The sequence below is a fragment of the Felis catus genome, chromosome B3 (assembly GCF_018350175.1).
Source record: "Felis catus isolate Fca126 chromosome B3, F.catus_Fca126_mat1.0, whole genome shotgun sequence".
Lineage (NCBI taxonomy): Eukaryota > Metazoa > Chordata > Mammalia > Carnivora > Felidae > Felis > Felis catus.
This window is the reverse complement of record NC_058373.1, coordinates 118,995,029-119,015,254: the sequence shown is the minus strand read 5'-3', so window position 1 is coordinate 119,015,254 and position 20,226 is coordinate 118,995,029. Positions and strand designations below refer to the sequence as shown.

The window sequence follows — 20,226 nt, the reverse complement described above, 5'->3', positions numbered from 1 at the left end:
TACAGGTTGAAAAAATGGCACATTAGTTGAAGGAAACAAGGGAATGTCCAGAAGAAGAAGAAGAAAATATTGGTAAGTAGCCAATATAAAGTAATACCCTACTTTTTCATAGGTCAGATTTCTGTACATTCTGCTTTCTGTTCCTAGCTGAGAGCTTACAGTAAATGGAAAGGGATCTATGAGCCACTAAAGCGCTGTCACAAAGTCTATTCTTTTGTCACAAACCCTTATTCTTTTAGGCCCTCATTTGCATAAGTTGACATAAAAGTCTAATAATTATGGCTTTCTGATTTACATCCCCATGATTTTAAAGATTTTAAAATATTACATGATGACAGTTTATTGAAGGAATCAGGCCCATGGCAACACTAATCAGTGATAACATAGCATCATGTCCAGGGAAACTAGCTCAAAAAGCATAGCATTCTGGGACTGTTTGGTGGCAGAAAGGCAAACAATCCTATAGAACTCTAGCACCTAGAGGCATCCCAAGTTTACAGAAAAATATAACTGCTGATGATAATCATGACCCTAAATCATAAGTCATTTGAGAAATATTTGTAGCAGAGGCACCTGTGTGACTCAGGCGATTAAGTGGTGGACTCTTGATTTCAGCTCAGGTCATGATCTCATGGTTCGTGAGATCGAGCCCCACATGGGGATGGGGCTTCATGCTGACAGTGCTCAGAGACTGCTTCTGATTCTCTGTCTCTCTTGCCCCTCCCCCACTCACACTTGCTGTCTCTCAAAACATAAAAAAATTTTAGAAAAATATTGGTAGCAAACATTTTTAAGATAAAAATGTTACTTAAAGGGGAAGCATCTCAGACACATTTGGAAGAAATGTATTTATGTGGAAGTCCTATTCCTTGCTTTATATATAAGGTATCCTTTAATATTTCAGTCTTTCTCATTTTTTCATTTTGATTTAATGTTTTTAAAACAGTAGCTATTTTTCATTTAATAATAAGAAAGGGAAAATAGGTTTTCACGTCCCTTCCCACAAATTCCAGTGTAAACAGTGACAAAGGGCACTGATCCTTGCAGATACTCTTCTGCACATAAGTGCCTCCCACAATGGATAGGAGTTCAAAGGCAGAGATAGTTATTTCCTTAGGTTTTCAATATATTTGCTCATTGGGACAATATTAACCCTCTCTTGACTGGTAGTATCTTCCTATCTAAAGGCTTTTCACTTTAATGAATGGGTAAGAAAAGGCCTTGTGACTTGTGAAGAAAGAGGCAGCAAGAGCAACAGCTTTCCCCATGCAGTGATTATCGTAGCTAAGTCAAGCCTGAAACAATGAAGAATGAAGTCAGGCACTGCCTGATCTCATTTTGGTATAACACCCAAATGGTTTCATTGTATAGAATGGGCCTGTTTGACACTTGTCTAATAAAGTTAGACAAGTTTTGAATAAAATGTTTTGAATAAAACATTTTTTAATAAAATGTTTTGAATAAAATGGAAAAAAATACAGAAAGAAGTGATGTTTATAGGAAAAAATTTTATATTTGTTGGTAACTACCAATGTATCAATTTTAATTTATTCATTGGGAGTGTTTGATCCTAGGGTTGGAGAGACCTTAAAAGATCTCATTCAACGCCCCCTTCTGATCTGTGAATCCACTTGGGACAGTGTGGTCAGATTTGAGCTGAGCCCTTGGGGCAAGACTCCTCTCCTCTGTCAGCACAACTCCTATGTTGGAAAATTCCTCCTGTCCAATCTCTCCTCTTGTAGTTTCCATGCTCTTACTATGGTTTATTATTATGTTATACAGGTCTTACTTTTTGGCAGGGATCTAATATAATTTGATTGTTTAATAACTTTTTTATTTTGTTGATACTTGAAAAATGCTTGTTACAGAATTTTTCAGTGGATTTTGTATCTGTGCCAGTTGTTAGTCTTCTCCCTTTCTACCAAATATCTCCTCAGTACCTAAGTATTAATGCTACTATTGTCTGATTAGAAATTTTCTTTCTGTATATAGCATGAAGAAATTTGCTATAAATATTTTTAAATATCTACATTTAAACAATATAAGTTAATATAAATATTTTCACTTTATACCTTCCTTGATTTAGTATTTCATTTCACTGTTAGGTTTAGTATTCAGTTATTAATGGATACCTATAATTTTAACAAATATAGTGACTTGTTTACTTTTTCCTACTCTCTCCTAAATATATTTGACTTTTTTGAAGTATTTAAATTCCTTTCACCCTTAGGAACAAGCAGGATGTTTGTATGAGTTGTAGTTTTTCTGACTTTAATGATGTTAAGTAAAATATTGGGACTATAACAGAAACAATGGAAAGCATCAAGTGGTGAGATGTGATATTTTCAGAGAAACTAAAAGTCCATTATTGTTTTTAATTTTTAAGAGTTCATATCATTGAGGGACGCCTGGGTGACTCAGTTAAGTGTCTGACTCTTGATTTTGGCTCAGGATGTGATTTCATGGTTTGTGAGATCGAGCCCCACGTTGGGCTCTGTGCTTACAGCATGCAACCTGCTTGGGATTCTCTCTCTCCCTCTCTCTGTCTCTGCCCCTCCCCCACTTGTACGCCCTCTATCAGAAATAAATAAATGTTTAAAAAAGAAATGGAGCGCCTGGGTGGCTCAGTCAGTCTTATAAGCATCAACTTTGGCTCAGGTCATGATCTCATGGTTTGGGAGTTCGAGCCCCACGCCAGGCTCACTGCTGTCAGGGCAGAGCCCACTTTGCACCCTCTGTCCCCTTCTCTTTCTGCCCCTCCTCCTGCTCCACTCATGCTCTGTCTCTCTCAAAAATAAACATAAAAAAAAAAAAAAATGAGGCAAGGCACCTGGGTGGCTATCAGTTAAGCATTGTACTCTTGATTTTGGCTCTGGTCATGATCTCCTGGTTCGTGAAATTGAGCCCCGCATTGGACTCTGTACTGTCAGTGTGGAACCTGCTTGGGATTCTCTCTCTCCTTCTCTCTTTGCCCTTCCAGCATGTGCTCTCTCCTTCTCTCTCAAAATAAGTAAACATTTTTACAAATTTTAAAAAAGAAGAGTTAATATTATTGGAATAACATGTAGTTTTCCAAACAAGAAGTGTATAAGGTCAGGGCACCTGGGTGGCTCAGTCAATTAAGCATCCAACTTCAGCTCAGGTCATGATCCTGTGGTTTGTGGATTGGAGCCCTGCGTTGGGCCCTGTGCTGACAGCTCAGAGCCTGGAGCCTGCTTCAGAGTCTGTATCTCCCTCTCTCTCTGCCCCTCCCCCGCTCAAACTGTGTCTCTCTCTCAAAAATAAATAAACATTAAAAAAATGTTTTTAAAGTGTGTAAGCTCTGTTGATAGAAATATGTATAAGTGAGGAAAAAAAGCTGAACACAAAATATTACGCAAATACTGGTTATAACTTGCAGTAGCCTCCAAGATGGCCCCCAATGAGTCTCACCTGCTAGTATTCATGCCCATCCTCTCATACATTTCTTTTTTTATTATTTTAATTTTTTATTTTTTAAAATTTACATCCAAATTAGTTAGCATATAGTGAAACAATGATTTCAGGAGTAGATTCCTTAATGCCCCTTACCCATTGAGCCCATCCCCCCTCCCACAACCCCTCCAGTAACCCTCAGTTTGTTCTCCATATTTATGAGTCTCTTCTGTTTTGTCCCCCTCCCTGTTTTTATATTATTTTGTTTCCCTTCCCTTAGGTTCATCTGTTTTGTTTCTTAAAGTCCTCATATGAGTGAAGTCATATGATTTTTGTCTTTCTCTGACTGACTAATTTCACTTAGCATAATACCCTCCAGTTCCATCCACGTAGTTGCAAATGGCAAGATTTCATTCTTTTTGATTGCCGAGCAATACTCTGTTGTGTGTATGTGTGTATATATATATATATATATATATATATATATATATATATATATACCACATCTTCTTTATCCATTCATCCATCAGTGGACATTTGGGCTCTTTCCATAGTTTGGCTATTGTTGATAGTGCTGCTGTAAACATGGGGGTGCGTGTGTCCCTTTGAAACAGTGTAACTGTATCCCGTGGATAAATGCCTAGTAGTGCAATTGCTGGGTCGTAGGGTAGTTCCATTTTTCGTTTTTTGAGGAACCTCCATTCTTTTTTCAGAGTGGCTGTACAAGCTTGCATTCCCACTCTCATACATTTTATTAGGTTGGTCTGCATGACCAGTGGAATATGGGGGAAGTGATAGTATATGACTTGCAGAGCTAAGTCATTAAAAAACATCGCTGCTTCTGCCTTGTTCTCTCTTGGATTGCCCACCCTGGATGAAGCCAGCCACCATGTTGTAAAGATATTCAAGGCTCTTTGGAGAGTCCACTTGGAAGCAACTGAGGCTTCCTTCTAACAACCAGCATCAACTTGACAGCCATCGAGTGAGCCGTTTTGGAGGTGGGGTTTTCAGCTTCATTCACGCCTTCAGTTAACTGCAGGCTGGGGAGCCTGCATCTTGACTCCAGTATCATGAGAGACCCTGAGCCAGAACTATCCAATTCTCAAATTCCTGGACTACAGAAACTGTGAGATAATAAATGTTTATTATTGTTTTAAGCAACTAAGTTTTGAGATTATCTGTTATACATCAGTAGGTAACTAATGTATACCATCTTAAATATTTGTTGGTTTGATAAAACTTGGACAATGTAAATAATGTTTAGTAGTTTAGTATCCTTTAGATTCTTTTTTTTTTTTTTTGGAAAATTACTTCAGTTTATCAAAATTTTAACAGTGGTTAAAGACCGACATTCAATGTAGCAGTATAGCTATAGAATTAATAGATTCAGAAAAATAAAATTATAGTTTCTCCTAAAAACAAATCATTATTACTAGATCAGGTATTCATCTTATTCTCTTAAAATCTCATTTTATTCTCTTACAAATCTATGAAAGTATTATTTTTCCCTTCTTATGTCACTTTGTAGTTTCCTATTATCAGTTTCTTTTGAGAACCTTCTTGGACACTCCACTAGGTGCTTGGGCTACATCAGTAAACAAATATTCCTTCTCTCTAGGAGCATATATTCCATTAGAGGAACACACATAATAAGCATAAGCATAATATATAAGCTGTCTAATACGTTAGAATGTGATAAGTGCTATGGAAAAAAAAGATCAGAGTAAAGGGGATTGAGAAAGCAGGCAGAGGTAAGGCCACATGAGGGGGAGAAGTTAATATTAAAGATAGGTGTCAATAAGAAAGTAGCATTTGAACAATGATTTGAAGGAGCTGTAGGAATTTATCAAGTGGATATATATTTCAGACAGTGGGACAGCTATAGCAAAGACCCTAAGGCCAGAGCATGTTTGACATGTAAGCATGCAGAGGTCTGTGATGCGGGGGAGTAAGATTAAAACTTAGATAAGGTGAGAGAGGTAATAGGGAGGGAGGCAGAACAGGTGGATCCATGAAAACTGTTGCTGGAATCTTGCTACTCTGGGGGAAATGGGAAGCCTCTGCTAGATTTTGCAGAGGGGAGACATGTAACATTTTAAAAGGATGGCTTTATTTGCTTGTTAAAAATAGACTGTAGGTGGGGCACCTGGGTGGCCCAGTTGGTTAAGTGTCCAACTTTGGCTCAGGTCATGATCTCATGGTTCATGAGTTCGAGCCCCGCATCAGGCTCTGTGCTGACAGCTCAGAGCCTGGATCCTGCTTCAGATTCTGTGTCTCCCTCTTTCTCTGCCCCTCTCCCTGCTCACATTCTGCCTCTCTCTTTCAAAAAATAAATCAACATTAAAAAAAATTTTTTTAAATAAAAAAAGGCTCTCGGGGAGTGAAAGTAAAAGCAGAGATATGTTGGGGCACCTGGGTGGCTCAGTCGGTTAGGCACCCAACACTTGATTTTGGCTTAGGTCCTGATCTCCCGGTTTCTGGGATAGAGCCCTGAGTCGAGCCCTGTGCTGACAGCACAGAGCCTGCTTTGGGATCTGTGTCTCCCTCTCTCTCTGCCCCTCCCCCCACTCACTATTGCATTCACATGTGCTCACTCTCACACTCTCTCAAAATACATAAACAATTTTTTGTTTTAAACAGAGCTCTGGGGTTCCTGGGTGGCTCAGTCAGTTAAGTATCTGACTTTGGCTCATGAGATCATGACTATCTCATGGTTTGTGAGTTTGAGCCCCACGTCAGGTTCTGTGCTGACAGCTCAGAGCCTGGAGCCTGCTTTGGATTCTGTGTCTCCCTCTCTCTCTGCCCCTCCCCCACTCATGCTCGTTCTCTCTCTCTCTCTCTCTCCCTCTCTCTCTCTCTGTCTCTCAAAAATGAATAAACATTAAAAAATAAATAAATTTTTTTTTAAAAAGCAGAGCTCTGTTAAGACAGTAAATCACATGAGAGATGATGGTGACTTGGGCCAAGGTGGTAGCAATGAGTGATCAGAAGTGGTCAGATCGTGGAAATATGAAGTTCTGGTTCTAACCGGCAGGAAACAGATCAAAAGTTCTTGGTCGTATATAGGAAGGAGATCAAACTACTGTAAGACTTTTGCATGTTGGTGCCAGTCTAACTTTCCAGCTTCATCTCTGATCATTCTTCTCTGCTCTACCTTCTCTTCCCACCCTCAAATCCATTTTTCCCTGGAGTCATTCTAGGTGACCCTTCCTGGGTGACCTAGTAGTTAAAACTGTGGGCTCTGGAATTAGACCATCTGGGTTTGATTTCTGGCTCTCTTCACTTACTATATGGTCTTACATTACCTAGCTTCCTATGACTCAGTTTTCTCATTTGTAGAAAGGGGGTGTTATAAATAAACCTACCTCACAGAGTGGTACTGTGAGATTAAATGAGATGCATGTAAAATACTTAACATAGTGCTTAGCTAGTATTAAGGTTTCAATAAATACTAGCCACTATTATTGTTATTACTTCAGATTGTGCTCCTTTGGCCACAGTCCCCTGCATTAAGTGCTAACCCTCTCTTCTATACCCTCCTCTGCTAATAGTGTACTTTCTTGTTTCTGAAATGCATATTACACGTTTTTGGGGAAATAAAAAATGAAATCAAGCCATTCATAATTTACCTATTTCATATTTACCTATTTCATCTTTTTATAGTCCCTCTGGTTTTTATCCACATGTCTATATTATTTTTGTAGTTCTATTCATTTTTCACAATCAGTTCACATGCCATCTCATGATGCCTTTCCTAATCCTATCAATAGAGTTAGTCCTTAAGGCCCTGGGCTCTTTTCGTGTTTTTATGATTAACTTGAAAGTGTGGTTATTTGTGTCTATGTCTGTCACCTCTGCCAGACTCTGAGAATCTTGAATAAAAAAGTGTGTTTATTCATGTTTAATTCTCAAGCAACTACCACTTGATGGGCATCAGTGAACATTTGTAGAATTAGACACCGGAATGGAGCCTACTAAGGCTTCCCACTTCAGTCTTTCTTATATGTAATGGCCAGATTCATATTTGTGACACTTCCTTGCTCAAAATCGTCAATGGCTTCCCGTTGCCTACAGAGTTTAGTCTGAACTCAGCTGAGTGTTTGGTGTGCTCTCCTGTCTGAATTGAATTTGCCCTTCCAACTTTATTTCCTATAACAGTTAGTCAAACTGATGTGTTCACTATTCCCTAGGGGCTTCCATCCCTTTTCTATATCCATGTCTTGAATCATTGTTTCCTGAAAAGTACTCCTCTCCTATCTTAATGCCCCTTCTCAGGACCTTCCTCAAATGCCACTTCTTTTATAAAGCCTTCTCAATTATTCCAGCTGTAAATAATATCTCCCTGTTTTAAAGTCTCAGAGCATGGCAACTGTGCAACTTGTCACCTTTTAACTCTACAGACATAGTTAATGGACAAGTATTTATTTCCTGTTTGTTGTAGTCTCTTAAAGGCCAGGTCTAAGATGATTCATCTTTGCATGACATACTTGTAAGTAGCATTGGCAGCTGATAATTTCTGGAATGCCTAAATGAATGAATGAATTTGTGAATAAATAGAATTCCTGGAATAGCATTACTATCCATGAGCTGGTTTTGAGGGGCATGGGGAGTTGGGTATGTGATAGCCATAGTAAGACACTGGGAAAGGTGGTACCCTCTTCCGCAATGCTTTTGTCTGCAGATATTATCAGTTCAGTTGTACCAAGTCAGTTAGAAATGTACTGATGTTGGGGCGCCTGAGTGGCTCAGTTGGTTGAGCGTCCAACTTCGGCTCAGGTCATGATCTCACGGCCAGTGAGTTTGAGCCCCGCGTCAGGCTCTGTGCTGATAGCTCAGAGCCTGGAGCTTGTTTCGGATTCTGTGTCTCCCTCTCTCTCTGACCCTCCCCCGTTCATACTCTGTCTCTCTCTCTGTCTCAAAAATAAATAAACGTTAAAAAAAAAAATTAAAAAAAAAAAAAAAAAAAAAGGAAATTTACTGATGTTAACATGTTCCAGGCTCAGTACTTGGGTTTGGAAATACAAAAGATATCATGTTGCCTCACCTTAGACACTCTTCAAATAGCAAAGTGTTCCAGAGTTCTGGCCCTTGGTGTTGGGTATGTAGGTCCCAACTTATATTCCCAAATGAGGCATTGCTCACTGTACTGAATCTATTTCATACTTAAATTAGACCAGTTTTTGTTTTGCTTTACTTGACTAACTTTTGCTCTGAGTAGTTTGGGTAATCCATTTCCATAGTTTAGCTTATTTAAATTTTTCACTCTGGTTACATTTTAAACTTGCTTTGTATTTAATTTTTAACTTTGTTAAAGCTAGCTTTTTTGTGGAGCTCAGATGAATTGGCAGTGGGAGCTTCACTAAGACTTTTTGGTGGACCTGTTTTTAAACTGTTGAGAAATCCTGTGTCATTTTATTCAGGTCAGTCAATACTTGTATTTGTTTAGGGAAGGAATAGAAGGACTTAAATTAACAATCAGGTGTTCTCATGGAACTGTATAAGGAAAACCAGTCCATTCTTTGAAATATGATTCACTGCCTACAGAACCATTGTTTCTCACACCTGTTCTCTATTTTGGCTCTCTATACTTCATCTGTTTAATACTTAAAGTTCTCAGGATTCTCCTTGTGTCACTTCACCAGGCTAATTCCTACCTCTGATTCAGGACCCAGCTTAGGCCTCTTATCCCTTAAGGAGCCACCCTCTTCCTTCCCAACTCCATCCTTCCTCTGAGATGTAACTCGGTAACTCTGAGATGAGTTATTTGCCTCGTAGGTCCATTCCTATAACATTCTATGCATATTCCCATATGTGCGTTATAGCTGTTGGTTTACTTGTCTGTTTCTTCTAGTAAGTTGAAGTCTCCCCAAGAGCTGAACCTATATCTAATCCCTCTTTTGTATCTAGGAGATAGCACAGTGTCTGGCATACATCAGACATTCAGTAAATACTTATTTTTTTTTAAATATATGACCTTTTAATTTATTTATTTACTTTTAATTTTTAAAAAATATTTATTTAAAAGTTTATTTGAGAGAGTGTGCATATATGTGCACAAGAGGGGCAGAGAGAAAGGGAGAGAGAATCCTAAGCAGGCTCTGCAGGTGTGAGCCCAGAGCTCAACATGGGGCTTGATCCCACGAACCACGAGATCATGACCTGAGCTGAAATCAAGAGTTGGATGCTTAGCTGAGCCACCCAGGTGCCCCGCATTCAGTAAATGCTTACTAAGTAAACAATCCAATGCCCAGGTTTCTAAGTTCATCTCAAGGCCTGCTTCCGATTCTGTGTCTCCCTCTCTCTCTCTCTGCCCCTCCCCCGTTCATGCTCTGTCTTTCTCTGTCCCAAAAATAAATAAACGTTGAAAAAAAAAATTAAAAAAAAAAAAGGATAGAAACTACCAAGGAGTGGACTAAGGTTGTAAAAACATGAAATAGGAGGGGATTAATAACATTATTACATAGTTACATATTTTGTAATTGTAAATAGAACATGTAATATCCTGTATAAAAATAGAGAAGTCAGTTCCTGATCAACTTCTGCCCTATAAACAATTCTACTAGTTGACACTTAACTATCATAAAAGTAGATGAACCAGACAATCATGTGTACCCAGAAAAAAGGTGGATAAGGGAGGAGTGAAAGATCAAGAAGGGAGTGAGTTAGTAAAATGCCACGTAGTTAGTTGCAAGCTAGCACAAAGGTGAACGTGGTTCATGAAGCTAGCTTGATTCTTGAAATAGGATCAAAGAGCAAAAGGCAACCAACAGTGAAAGCAAGGATTCACAGGAACAGGCAGACATGAGTTGGTGAGCACCCAAATGGGGCCTGGGTTCTGTGGGATTGTGGTCTGTCTGGGTGACGTGGGAGAAGGGAATCTGGAGTGTGAAGCTCTGGGGAGGCTGACTAGGGAGTATTAATGTTTCCTATAGAGACAAAGATATATTGAAAAGACCTTGGAAGAAAATGAGAATAGTGACAAACACGAGCTGGCACCAGGGTCTCAAAAGAATTGAAGAGGGGACTTTATGGGGGTGAATAGGAGAAAGTGAGCAAGAGATGTTTGAGAAGGTCAGTTCTGAAAGGAGTGAATTTCAGTATACTGATGTGTATACTCCCCAGTCTGTAGAAAGTAAACTTGACTATCTGTTTTGTTTTGAGTAGCATATAAAACATATAATTGACATGTTTGAAGAAACAATCTTGCCCTGGAAGTTTGGAATCGTGATCTTCCAGTGGAAGGTAATTAACCTTCTTTTTAGGAGGTCAGCTCTTATATTGCTAAATGGGTAGGATCCAATGCCTGAGTTATTGGATCACTATTCATCTTCTCAGAGTACTTATTCAGCACCTACTGTGTGATAGTACTGTTCCAGTGCCAGGAACACATCAGTGTATACAACAGACAAGAATTCCCACCCATATGTAGCTCACATGAGGATGGCAGAGAGCAAGGAATGTGAAAAAAACCCACAAAAGTAGTAAACTATATAGAAGATGGAAAGTGCTATGGACAAAAAAAAAAAAAAAAAAGGGAAGGAAGGTAGAAGATGTGCATGTGGCCAGGTGGGCTGCAATTTTAAATTGAGTCAACAAGGAAGGTTTCAAGAAGGTGACATTTAAGCAAAGACTAACGAAGTGAATGAGCAAGCTTTTCAGGCTGCGGTTGTGTAAAAGATCCCATTCTATACACTCTAAATTGTAAGCCATTCTTAACTAATCTTAAAGAAAAATGAGATTGAAAGTGGCGTTAGAAGGTAGGGATTAAAAGCAGAAGGGGCATTTTATGTTTTCATCCTTTGCTTTCTCTAAGATCTGTTTAGTTTCACACTAAACACCTGGTATGACTCTGCACTTTTTCACTTCATGAGAACAGATAACCTAGCATGCATTTTTTTCCATGTGAAATCTCTTTTGGCAGAAAAACAAATGTTTGCTTAGTGGAAATAGAAGCTGGAGAGATTTTTCAGAAACCACAATAATAGAGAAAAAATGAGCCCTAAGAAGCTGCTCTGGAATTAGTTACAGAGGTAGAGGAAGGCTGGTGACTGGAGAGCCCTAAATGTTCTTCTTGAGGGAGAAAAGGGACCAAGGACTGGATATGGTTTGAAATCTGGACAAGGCAAGGATCCATTAATACTCCAAGAATCTGAAATGGTTGTTTCTGTTTTCAGTTATTTAGACTGATATACATGTCCAGTCTGTTTGCTGTAAAAGAAAAATCAGCCAAAGGGAGTGATTTAAGATGTGAGTATGAATCTGGCCAAGCAGCTGCCCTATTTCAGTGTTGTTTTCCTGGGATAAAGTTTCCTTTGAGACTCAAAGTTGTGTTTTCTTTTCCCCTAGCCGAAACCTTTATTCTTAACTATGGAATAGAAGTCCAGCCTTGAATTGTGTTCAAACTGATAATTCTAACTCTGCCTTTTAGTATCTCAGAACTACTCTAGTTATTTTTAAAAGTTTAAACTCTGAATGCAATTAACTTCAATTTGTATTATTTTTTTAAATGTTTGCTTATTTTTGAGAGAGAGAGCATAAGCAGGGGAGGGGCAAAGAGAGAGAGAGAGAGGATCCGAAGCAGGCTCTGTGCTGTCAGAGGAGAGCCCGATGCAGGCTCAAACTCAGCCCCCAGGCATCCCTCAATTTGCATAATTTTATACAATATGCCACCTGTGGGAAGAGAAGCATTTTGATAAAATGAACCCTAGGAGGTCAACAAACTTGAGAATGACTGAGAATCCTCAATCTGTGCCCCAAATATACTGAGTATTCTGTTAGAGATAAGGGGACTGAACAATAGGAACTTCAGAATTAGATCTTATATAACCAGTTACTGTGACTTACATAAGGAGAAGTCCAGAGATGAAGGCTGGAACAGGACTCTCAAAACTTTTTTGAGCAAAGTGCATAAAGGGCCATTAAGGAAGCCTTACATGTTAGAGGATAGCATTGTTCATGAATACCAGGAGAAAATACAGCCTAGAGCAAAGAAAATATAGCTTATCCAAGAGACATTGTTTCATGTAACCCTACTGTAGGTTTTCAGCATCATTTGTATTCAACCTGGTATAATATACTGATCTAAAACAAATAATGCTGAGCACTAATGCTAAGATTTTTGTCTTTGCTACAAACATATAAAGAAATATAGGCAAGAACTTGCCGTAAGGGAGGCTTTGGGAATAATCAGAAAAAGAAAGATTGGCAAAAGTGAAGACTGATTTCTGATCAGGATTTCACCAATGACCTGCTTTATGACTTTCAGCAAGTCATTGAGCTTCTCTGGCTTAATTTGCTCATTTGCCTTAACTTCTTACAGGGATAACATGGAACCCTGAAACCTATGAAAGATGTTTTTTAAAACTGTAACAGTCAGCACCCCTGGCTGGTTCAGTTGGACTGGAAGAGCAATGTGACTCTTAATCTCTGGGTTACGAGTTTGAGCCTCACATTGGGTATAGAGATTACTTAAAGAAACTTAAAAACAACAACAAAAAAACCTATAATGGTCCATTTAAGTGTTTTTAAATTAAGTTGATTTCCCTAAAATGGGATTGTATGTGCAAACCCTGGCAATATTATTGGTCACAGGTAGCAGTCCAGTAGCCTGATTTTTGAAGCCTGTGGACACCCTAATGCTAGTGACTTTATAACTTCTATGTAAATTTATAACTTTAATTCAGAAATTGAAACAGGAAAAAAGACAAAAGAGAAGGAAAGTGGGAGGGTTATTATATGATCTAAAGACAAAATCGTTGAAATTGAAAGAAGACAATTAGACTCAACAATAAGAGCAGGGTGGCAGAGAGAGCCTTGAGTATGAGGGATCCACCTTACAAATGAAAGCAGAGAATGAGGAAATATATTTTAAATCCTAGTTTTCTATTGCAACAAGATACTCTAAAGGAAAAGGTGCCAAGAGCCTATGTTACTATGGTCTAGCTTGTTGTGCTGCTTATAAAAAATAGAGAAAGAGCACCTTGGGGAAGGGGGTGGGATTTCTGTAGTAGGTATTTCTTCCTTTACAGGTTTAAACAAAAGACGAGTTGGTCTATGTTTGTCTTTTGTCCTATAAGCCACTGCAGGTGTATGAACAGCATTGCTTCTGCAACAAAAGCCTAGACTCACCACATCTTGGGAGGAGAATGGCCACTGCATGGAGGGCAGCCTTTCTCATGCTGGTGACATCCTGTGTTTGCAGCACTGTCTTCCACAGAGACCAGCGGACTTGGTTTGAGGGTGTCTTCCTGTCTTCCATGTGCCCCATCAATGTCAGTGCTAGCACATTGTATGGAATTATGTTTGATGCAGGGAGCACTGGAACACGAATTCATGTTTATACCTTTGTGCAGAAAATACCAGGTAAGTGCAACTCGTACCCTCATTGGTGCCTATTAATCTACACTTCAGCCTCTCCTTCTAGAAATGAATGTGCTGAGAGTATGTGATATGAATAACAGAATCTTAATGCTACTGAATGTCTTTCTTCAGAGAAGATTTTGGACGATAATTGAACATATAGTTTAATTCAGTGTGAAATTAAAGAGATCTGGGTTGCCTGTAGTCTAAAACCCATATGTCCAAGAAATATAGTTGTAATTTGTCCTTTTCTCTAAAGGTAGTTGATACTTCGGATCCAGAATATTGAGAATATTGGATGTGGTCTTGAGAGAGGATCACTGTCATCCTTGGAGGAGATGAAACGACCCTGAGGATTAACTTTTTGTGAATTTCCAGTGTTCTCAGGTTACATATAGAGCCTAAGAGCAGGAGTAGGAGCTAGGTGTCCACCCCGACAGATGGCAGAGGGACTCTCAAGAATTGCCTGTCATCTTCTGTCCCTTTACTCAATACTCCTACAAGCCACTCTTCACAGGTGGGATTACTTGGGATGGCTTGGAGGAATAGGTTAATCTAGTAGGTCATATGATACAGAACCCACTATCAGAAACAGTCTAGCTTTTGGTAATCAGCCATCTATCTTCTGTTTTCTTCCATGAACAAAAAGGTCAGCTTCCGATTCTGGAAGGGGAAATTTTTGATTCTGTGAAGCCAGGACTTTCTGCTTTTGTAGATCAACCTAAGCAGGTGCGTTTTTTATAACAAGATGTTCAGATTCTCAATGCTTTAATAACTTTTGCTGCTGCTGTTAAATACCTCATGCTGTTCACTAGTGATATTGAGTCATGTGTAAGATCAGTTTTCTGTCCTCAGATATACTCAGTTATACTTGTACACCCCAAGCTCACTAGGGCTTGAGCAGAACAAAGCAAGAATAGATTGTGGATATGCAGGGATGACACCATTTTTTTTTTTTTTTTTTTAGCAGATTGCTCCCTTTGTATTTACTGTTTAAGATTTTTGAGTTGAAGCCATCAACTGCATTGATTAATGTAGATGGAGAAGATAGACATGGAGTTCTCTATAAGATATGAAGTATAAACATAGCAGTTGAGGAACTGTAGACGCAATGAACTTCATTTCAAAGTACCCTGATATAGGACAGATCATGTATACCTATACTCTAGAAATTAGGGAAGAACTCATGAAAACAAAAATCTTTGGTATTAAAGGATGTATAGAGAGTTTTGTCATGACTGTATTTCACATTTGAGCACCCATAACATGCCATACCCAGTGTGTCAGAGGCCATACCAAAATATAATCAGGCAGAATATTGACCATCTGGTAGCAAATGTAAAGATATTGTTACAAGCATAGTCATTAACCAAAGGAAAAACTTCTATTAAAAATGGCTTGCGGTACATGACTGGCTCAGTTGGTAGAGCATGTGATTACTTAATAAAATCTTAGAAAAAAGAATGGCTTGGGGCACCTGGGTGGCGCAGTCGGTTAAGCGTCCGACTTCAGCCAGGTCACGATCTTGCGGTCCGTGAGTTCGAGCCCCGCGTCGGGCTCTGGGCTGATGGCTCAGAGCCTGGAGCCTGTTTCCGATTCTGTGTCTCCCTCTCTCTCTGCCCCTCGCCCGTTCATGCTCTGTCTCTCTCTGTCCCAAAAATAAATAAACGTTGAAAAAAAAAATTTTAAGAAAAAAGAATGGCTTGAACTTGAAGACCTGTGAAGATGTTTTTTTTCTCAGCTCACTAATATGAAATGGTAAATGCGTCAGAAAATTGGGAGGTGTCAAAAACTGATTTGACATTTAAAGAAGATTTTGTTGTGGTTGCTAATAATTCTGATGATTTAGAGGTAGCAGCACGTTGTCAGATGTTCACTCAGGGAAACAGTGGATTTAAAATAATGGTTTTTAATTTCATAAATTGAGTATCTACTCTGTCCTGTACGTGTAGGTGGTATGATGCAAAAATGAACCTGGCAGGTTCTGTCCTTCCAGAGATCATAAAACCTGTAGCATGGTAATAGCCACACCAGCCTTTGTGTGCGCGTACATGCAGTCTGCCGCATGCAATGCACTCAGCAGTTTTTCAGTGGGATGAGGCGTATCTCCATCGTAGAGTTGAGGAAACCAAGTCCCTATATTTAGCCACAGAGCTAGCAAGCAAGTCTTCTAACTCCAAATCTGGTGTTTTTTTCACTGTACCCAACTTTCTAGCCTGAAGCTAATTTATGAGACACAAAATAACAATCAGTTAAAATGACCATGCTATAAAAGAATAATTTTTGTTATCATTCAACCAAAATTAAATGCATTTTCCTTCAAAGAAGCCTACTTATCTAGGTTTCTTCTCCTGTAGAGCAGAGAGTGGTTGGAGCCCCCTGCTCCCTCACTCCTGTTATCCCCCCGAGCATGTTGAGGGAATAGACAGTTGCCACTAAATGAACTGTTCACTGTATGAGTAGGTTATCTCTTTTGAAGGGTGCTGAGACTGTTCAAGGACTCTTAGAGGTGGCCAAAGATTCCATCCCCCGAAGTCACTGGAAAAGAACCCCAGTGGTCCTGAAGGCAACAGCAGGACTGCGCTTACTGCCAGAACATAAAGCCCAGGCTCTGCTCTTTGAGGTAATCTTCGAAGTCCTTTGCATCACAGATGATTATTTTTCCCTCTGTGAATATTTGCCTTAGGGGTGTTTAGCTCTTTGGAATGTGACTGCTACCTTTAGTATTCCACCATCGCTAAAGCACTCTGGTAACTGGTCTCTTGTTCTAGCTACTCACGTTTTTAAACGTTACTCTTGAATTTATACAACTTTTCCTAAAGAATTTTAAAGTATTTCCTGTCCATGATAGTCTTAACTCTTCTAACTTATTAGAATCACAAAAATTATTTTTAGCCCACTTTATTGAAGTATAACTTAAAATGTGTACATTTTCAGTGTACAGTTAAATGAATTTTGACAAATTCAGAAGTTTCCTTATATACCTTTGCGGTCAGTTTCCTCCTCCCCTGAAGCCAGGCAACCACTGATCTGCTTTCTATCACTGTAGATTAGTTTTGCTTGTTCTTACATTTCATATAAATGTAGTTATACAGTTTATGTTCCTTTTTTAATGTCTTTTTTCTCTCAGCATAAAGGTTTTTTAAATTAAATTTTTAATTTTAATTCTAGTATAGTTAACATACAGTGTTACATTAGTTTAAGGTGTACAGTATAGTGATTCAACAAGTCTCTACATTACTCAAGGCTCATCATGATAAGTGTGCTCTTAATCCCCTTCACTTATTTTACCCATTCCCCCTGCCCCCACCTCCCCTCTGGTAACTATCAGTTCTCTATAGTTAAGATTGGTTTGTCTCTCTCCTTTATTTGTTTTTTCCTTTGTTCGTTTGTTTTGTTTCTTAAATTCCACATATGAGTGAAATCACTTGGTATTTGTCTTTCCTCTGACATATTTCGCTTAGCATTATACTCTCTAACTCCATTCATGTTGTTCCAGATGGCAGGGTTTCATTCTTTATGGCTAAGTAATCCATTTTGTGTGTGTGTGTGTGTGTGTGTGTGTGTGTGTGTGTGTGTGTATGTATGTACACACACACATATGTACACACACACCATATCTTCTCTATCCATTCATCAATTGATGGACACTTGGGCTGCTTCCATAATTTGGCTATTGTAAATAATGCTGAAATATAGAGGTGCATATATCCCTTTGGATTAGTGTTTTTGAATTTTTTGAGTAAATACTCAGTAGTGCAATTACTGGATCATCAAGTAGTTCTATTTTTAACCTTTTGAGGAACCTCCATACTGTTTTCCACAGGGGTTGCATTCCCATCAACAGTGCACAAGGATTCCTTTTTTTCTTACATCCTTGCCAACATGTTGTTTCTTTTGTTTTTGATTTTAGGTATTCTGATCGATGTGAGATGATATCTCATTGTAGTTTTGATTTGCGTTTCCCTGATAATGAGTGATGTTGAGCATCTTTTCATGTGTCTGTTGACCATTTGTATGTCTTCCTTGGAGAAATGTCTGTTCATGTCTTCTGCCCATTTTTTAATTGAATTATTTGTAGGTTTTTTGGTGTTGAGTTGTATCGGTTCTTTCTGTATTTTGGATACTAACTCTTTATCAGATATGTTTTGGCAAATATCATCTCCCATTGAGTAGATTGACTTTAGTTTTGTTGATTGTTTCCTACACAGTGCAGAAGCTTTTTATTTTGATGCTCAATGGTTTATTTTCCCTTTTGTTTTCCTTGCCTTAGGAGACACATCTAGAAAGATGTTGCCACAGCTGATGTCAAAGAAATTACTGCCTGTGCTCTTTTCTAAGATTTTTATGGTTTCCTGTCTCACATTTAGGTCCTTGATCCATTTTGAGTTTATTTTTGTGTGTGGTGTAAAAAAGTGATCAGTTTCATTCTTTTACATGTAGCTGTCCAGTTTTTCTAGCACTGTTTGTCAAAGAGACAGTCTTGTTCCAATTGCATATTTTTTCCTCCTTTGTCATGACAAATGATTAATTGACGATGTAATTGTGGGTTTATTTCTGGGTTTTCATTTTTTTTTAATGTTTATTTATTTTTGATAGAGCATGAGCAGGGGAGGGGCAGAGAGAGAGGGAGACACAGAATCCAAAGCAGGCTCCAGGCTCTGAGTGTCGGCACAGAGCCCAACGCAGGGCTGGAACTCAAAAACCATGATATCATGACCTGAGCCAAAGTTGGACACTTAACCTACTGAGCCACCCAGACGCTCCCTGGGTTTTCTATTCTGTTCTATTGATCTATGTGTCTGTTTTTGTGCCAGTACCATACTGTTTTACTACAGCTTTGTAATATAACTTGAAGTCTGCAATTGTGACAACTCCACTTTTTTCTTTTTCAAGATTGCTTTGCCATTCAGGGTCTTGTGTGATTTCATACAAATTTTAGGATATTTTGTTCTAGTTCTGTGAAAACTGCCATCGGTATTTTGATAGGGCTTACATTAAATCTGTAGATTGCTTTGGGTAGTATAGACATTTTGATAATATTTGTTCTCATCCATAAGCATGGAGTGTCTTTCCATTTCTTTGTGTCATCTGCAGTTTCCTTCATCGGTGTTTTATAGTTGAAAACTATACAGGTCTTTCACCTCTTTGGTTAGGTTTATTCTTAGGTATCTATTATTATTATCATCATTATTATTATTATTCCATTTGAGAGAGAGTGTGACCGGGAGAGAAGGGGGGGGGGGTGGGGAGAGAGAGAGAGAGAGAGAGAGAGAGAGAGAGAGAGAGAGAGAGAGAAAATATATCTTAAGCAGGCTCCATGCTCACTCAGCATGGAGCCCAACTTGGGGCTTGATCCCATGACCCCAGGATCATGACCTGAGCAGAAACCAAGAGTTAGATCCTCAACTGACTGAGCCTCCCAGGTGCCCCCTTATTATTTTTTTAATTTGTTTTTTTAACTTTTATTCATTTTTGAGAGACAGAGATAGAGCACAAGCTGAGGAGGGGCAGAGAGAGAGGGAAACACAGAATCCAAAGCAGGCTTCAGGCTCTGAGCTGTCAGCACAGACAGAGCCTGATGTGGGGCTCAAACCCACAAACCATGAAATCATGACCTGAGCTGAAGTTGGACGTTCAAACGACTGAGCCACCGAGGTGCCTCTTGATGCATTTGTAAATGGAGTTATTTTCTTAAATTCTCTTTCTGCTGCTTCATTATTAGTATGTAGAAATGCACACTAATGCGCATTAATATGATTTGTGTACATTGATTTTATACCCTATAACATTACTGAATTCATTTGTCAGTTCTAGCAGTTTTTGGTGGAGTCTTTAGGGTTTTCTATATGTAGTCTCATGTTATCTGCAAATCGTGAAAATTTACTTCTTTACCAATTTGGATACCTTTTATTTATTTATTTTGTCTGATTGCCATGTCTAGGACTTCCAGTACTATGTTGAATAAAAGTGGTAAGAGTAGATAGCCTTGTCGTGTTCCTGATCTTAGGAGAAAAGCTCTCTGTTTTTCCCCATTGAGTGTGGTGCTGTGGGTTTTTCATATAGGATTTTATTATGCTGAGGTATGTTCCCTCTAAACTTCTTAATTTGTTGCTGGTTTTTATCATGAATGGATATTATACTTTGTCAGATGCTTTTTCTGCATCTATTGAAATGATCACATGGTTTTTATCCTTTCTGATATTGATGTGATGTATCACGTTGATTGATTTGCAAATATTGAACCACCCTTGCATCCTGGGAATAAATCCCACTTGATTGTGGTAAATGATTTTTTTTTTAATGTATGGTTGGATTTGGTTTGCTAGTATTTTGTTGAGGATTTTTGCACCATCAGAGATTTTGGCTTGTAGTTCTCTTTTTTTGTGGTATCTTTATCTGGTTTTGGTACCAGAGTAATGCTGGACTTATAGAATGAATTTGGAAGGTTTT

The 20,226-nt window shown here is 38.7% G+C and overlaps 1 protein-coding gene across 23 annotated transcripts in view; it reads left to right on the top strand.

Moving 5' to 3' along the window:
- Positions 1 to 20,226, top strand: part of ENTPD5 (ectonucleoside triphosphate diphosphohydrolase 5 (inactive)) — a 53,963-nt gene that overhangs the window by 12,996 nt on the left and 20,741 nt on the right. For 12 of the 23 annotated variants that reach the window (XM_045060217.1, XM_045060220.1, XM_023255831.2 and 9 more), the window contains 5 exons: positions 6 to 72; positions 11,589 to 11,661; positions 13,491 to 13,776; positions 14,423 to 14,502; positions 16,253 to 16,396. In XM_045060217.1, the coding sequence (XP_044916152.1) occupies positions 13,560 to 13,776; positions 14,423 to 14,502; positions 16,253 to 16,396 (441 nt within the window). In that variant the 5' untranslated portion in view covers positions 6 to 72; positions 11,589 to 11,661; positions 13,491 to 13,559. Of the gene's footprint in view, positions 1 to 5; positions 73 to 9,838; positions 10,224 to 10,578; positions 10,657 to 11,588; positions 11,662 to 13,490; positions 13,777 to 14,422; positions 14,503 to 16,252; positions 16,397 to 20,226 lie in introns of those variants that run through there. The other 11 variants (XM_023255833.2, XM_023255839.2, XM_045060224.1 and 8 more) reach the window with 8 other exon arrangements.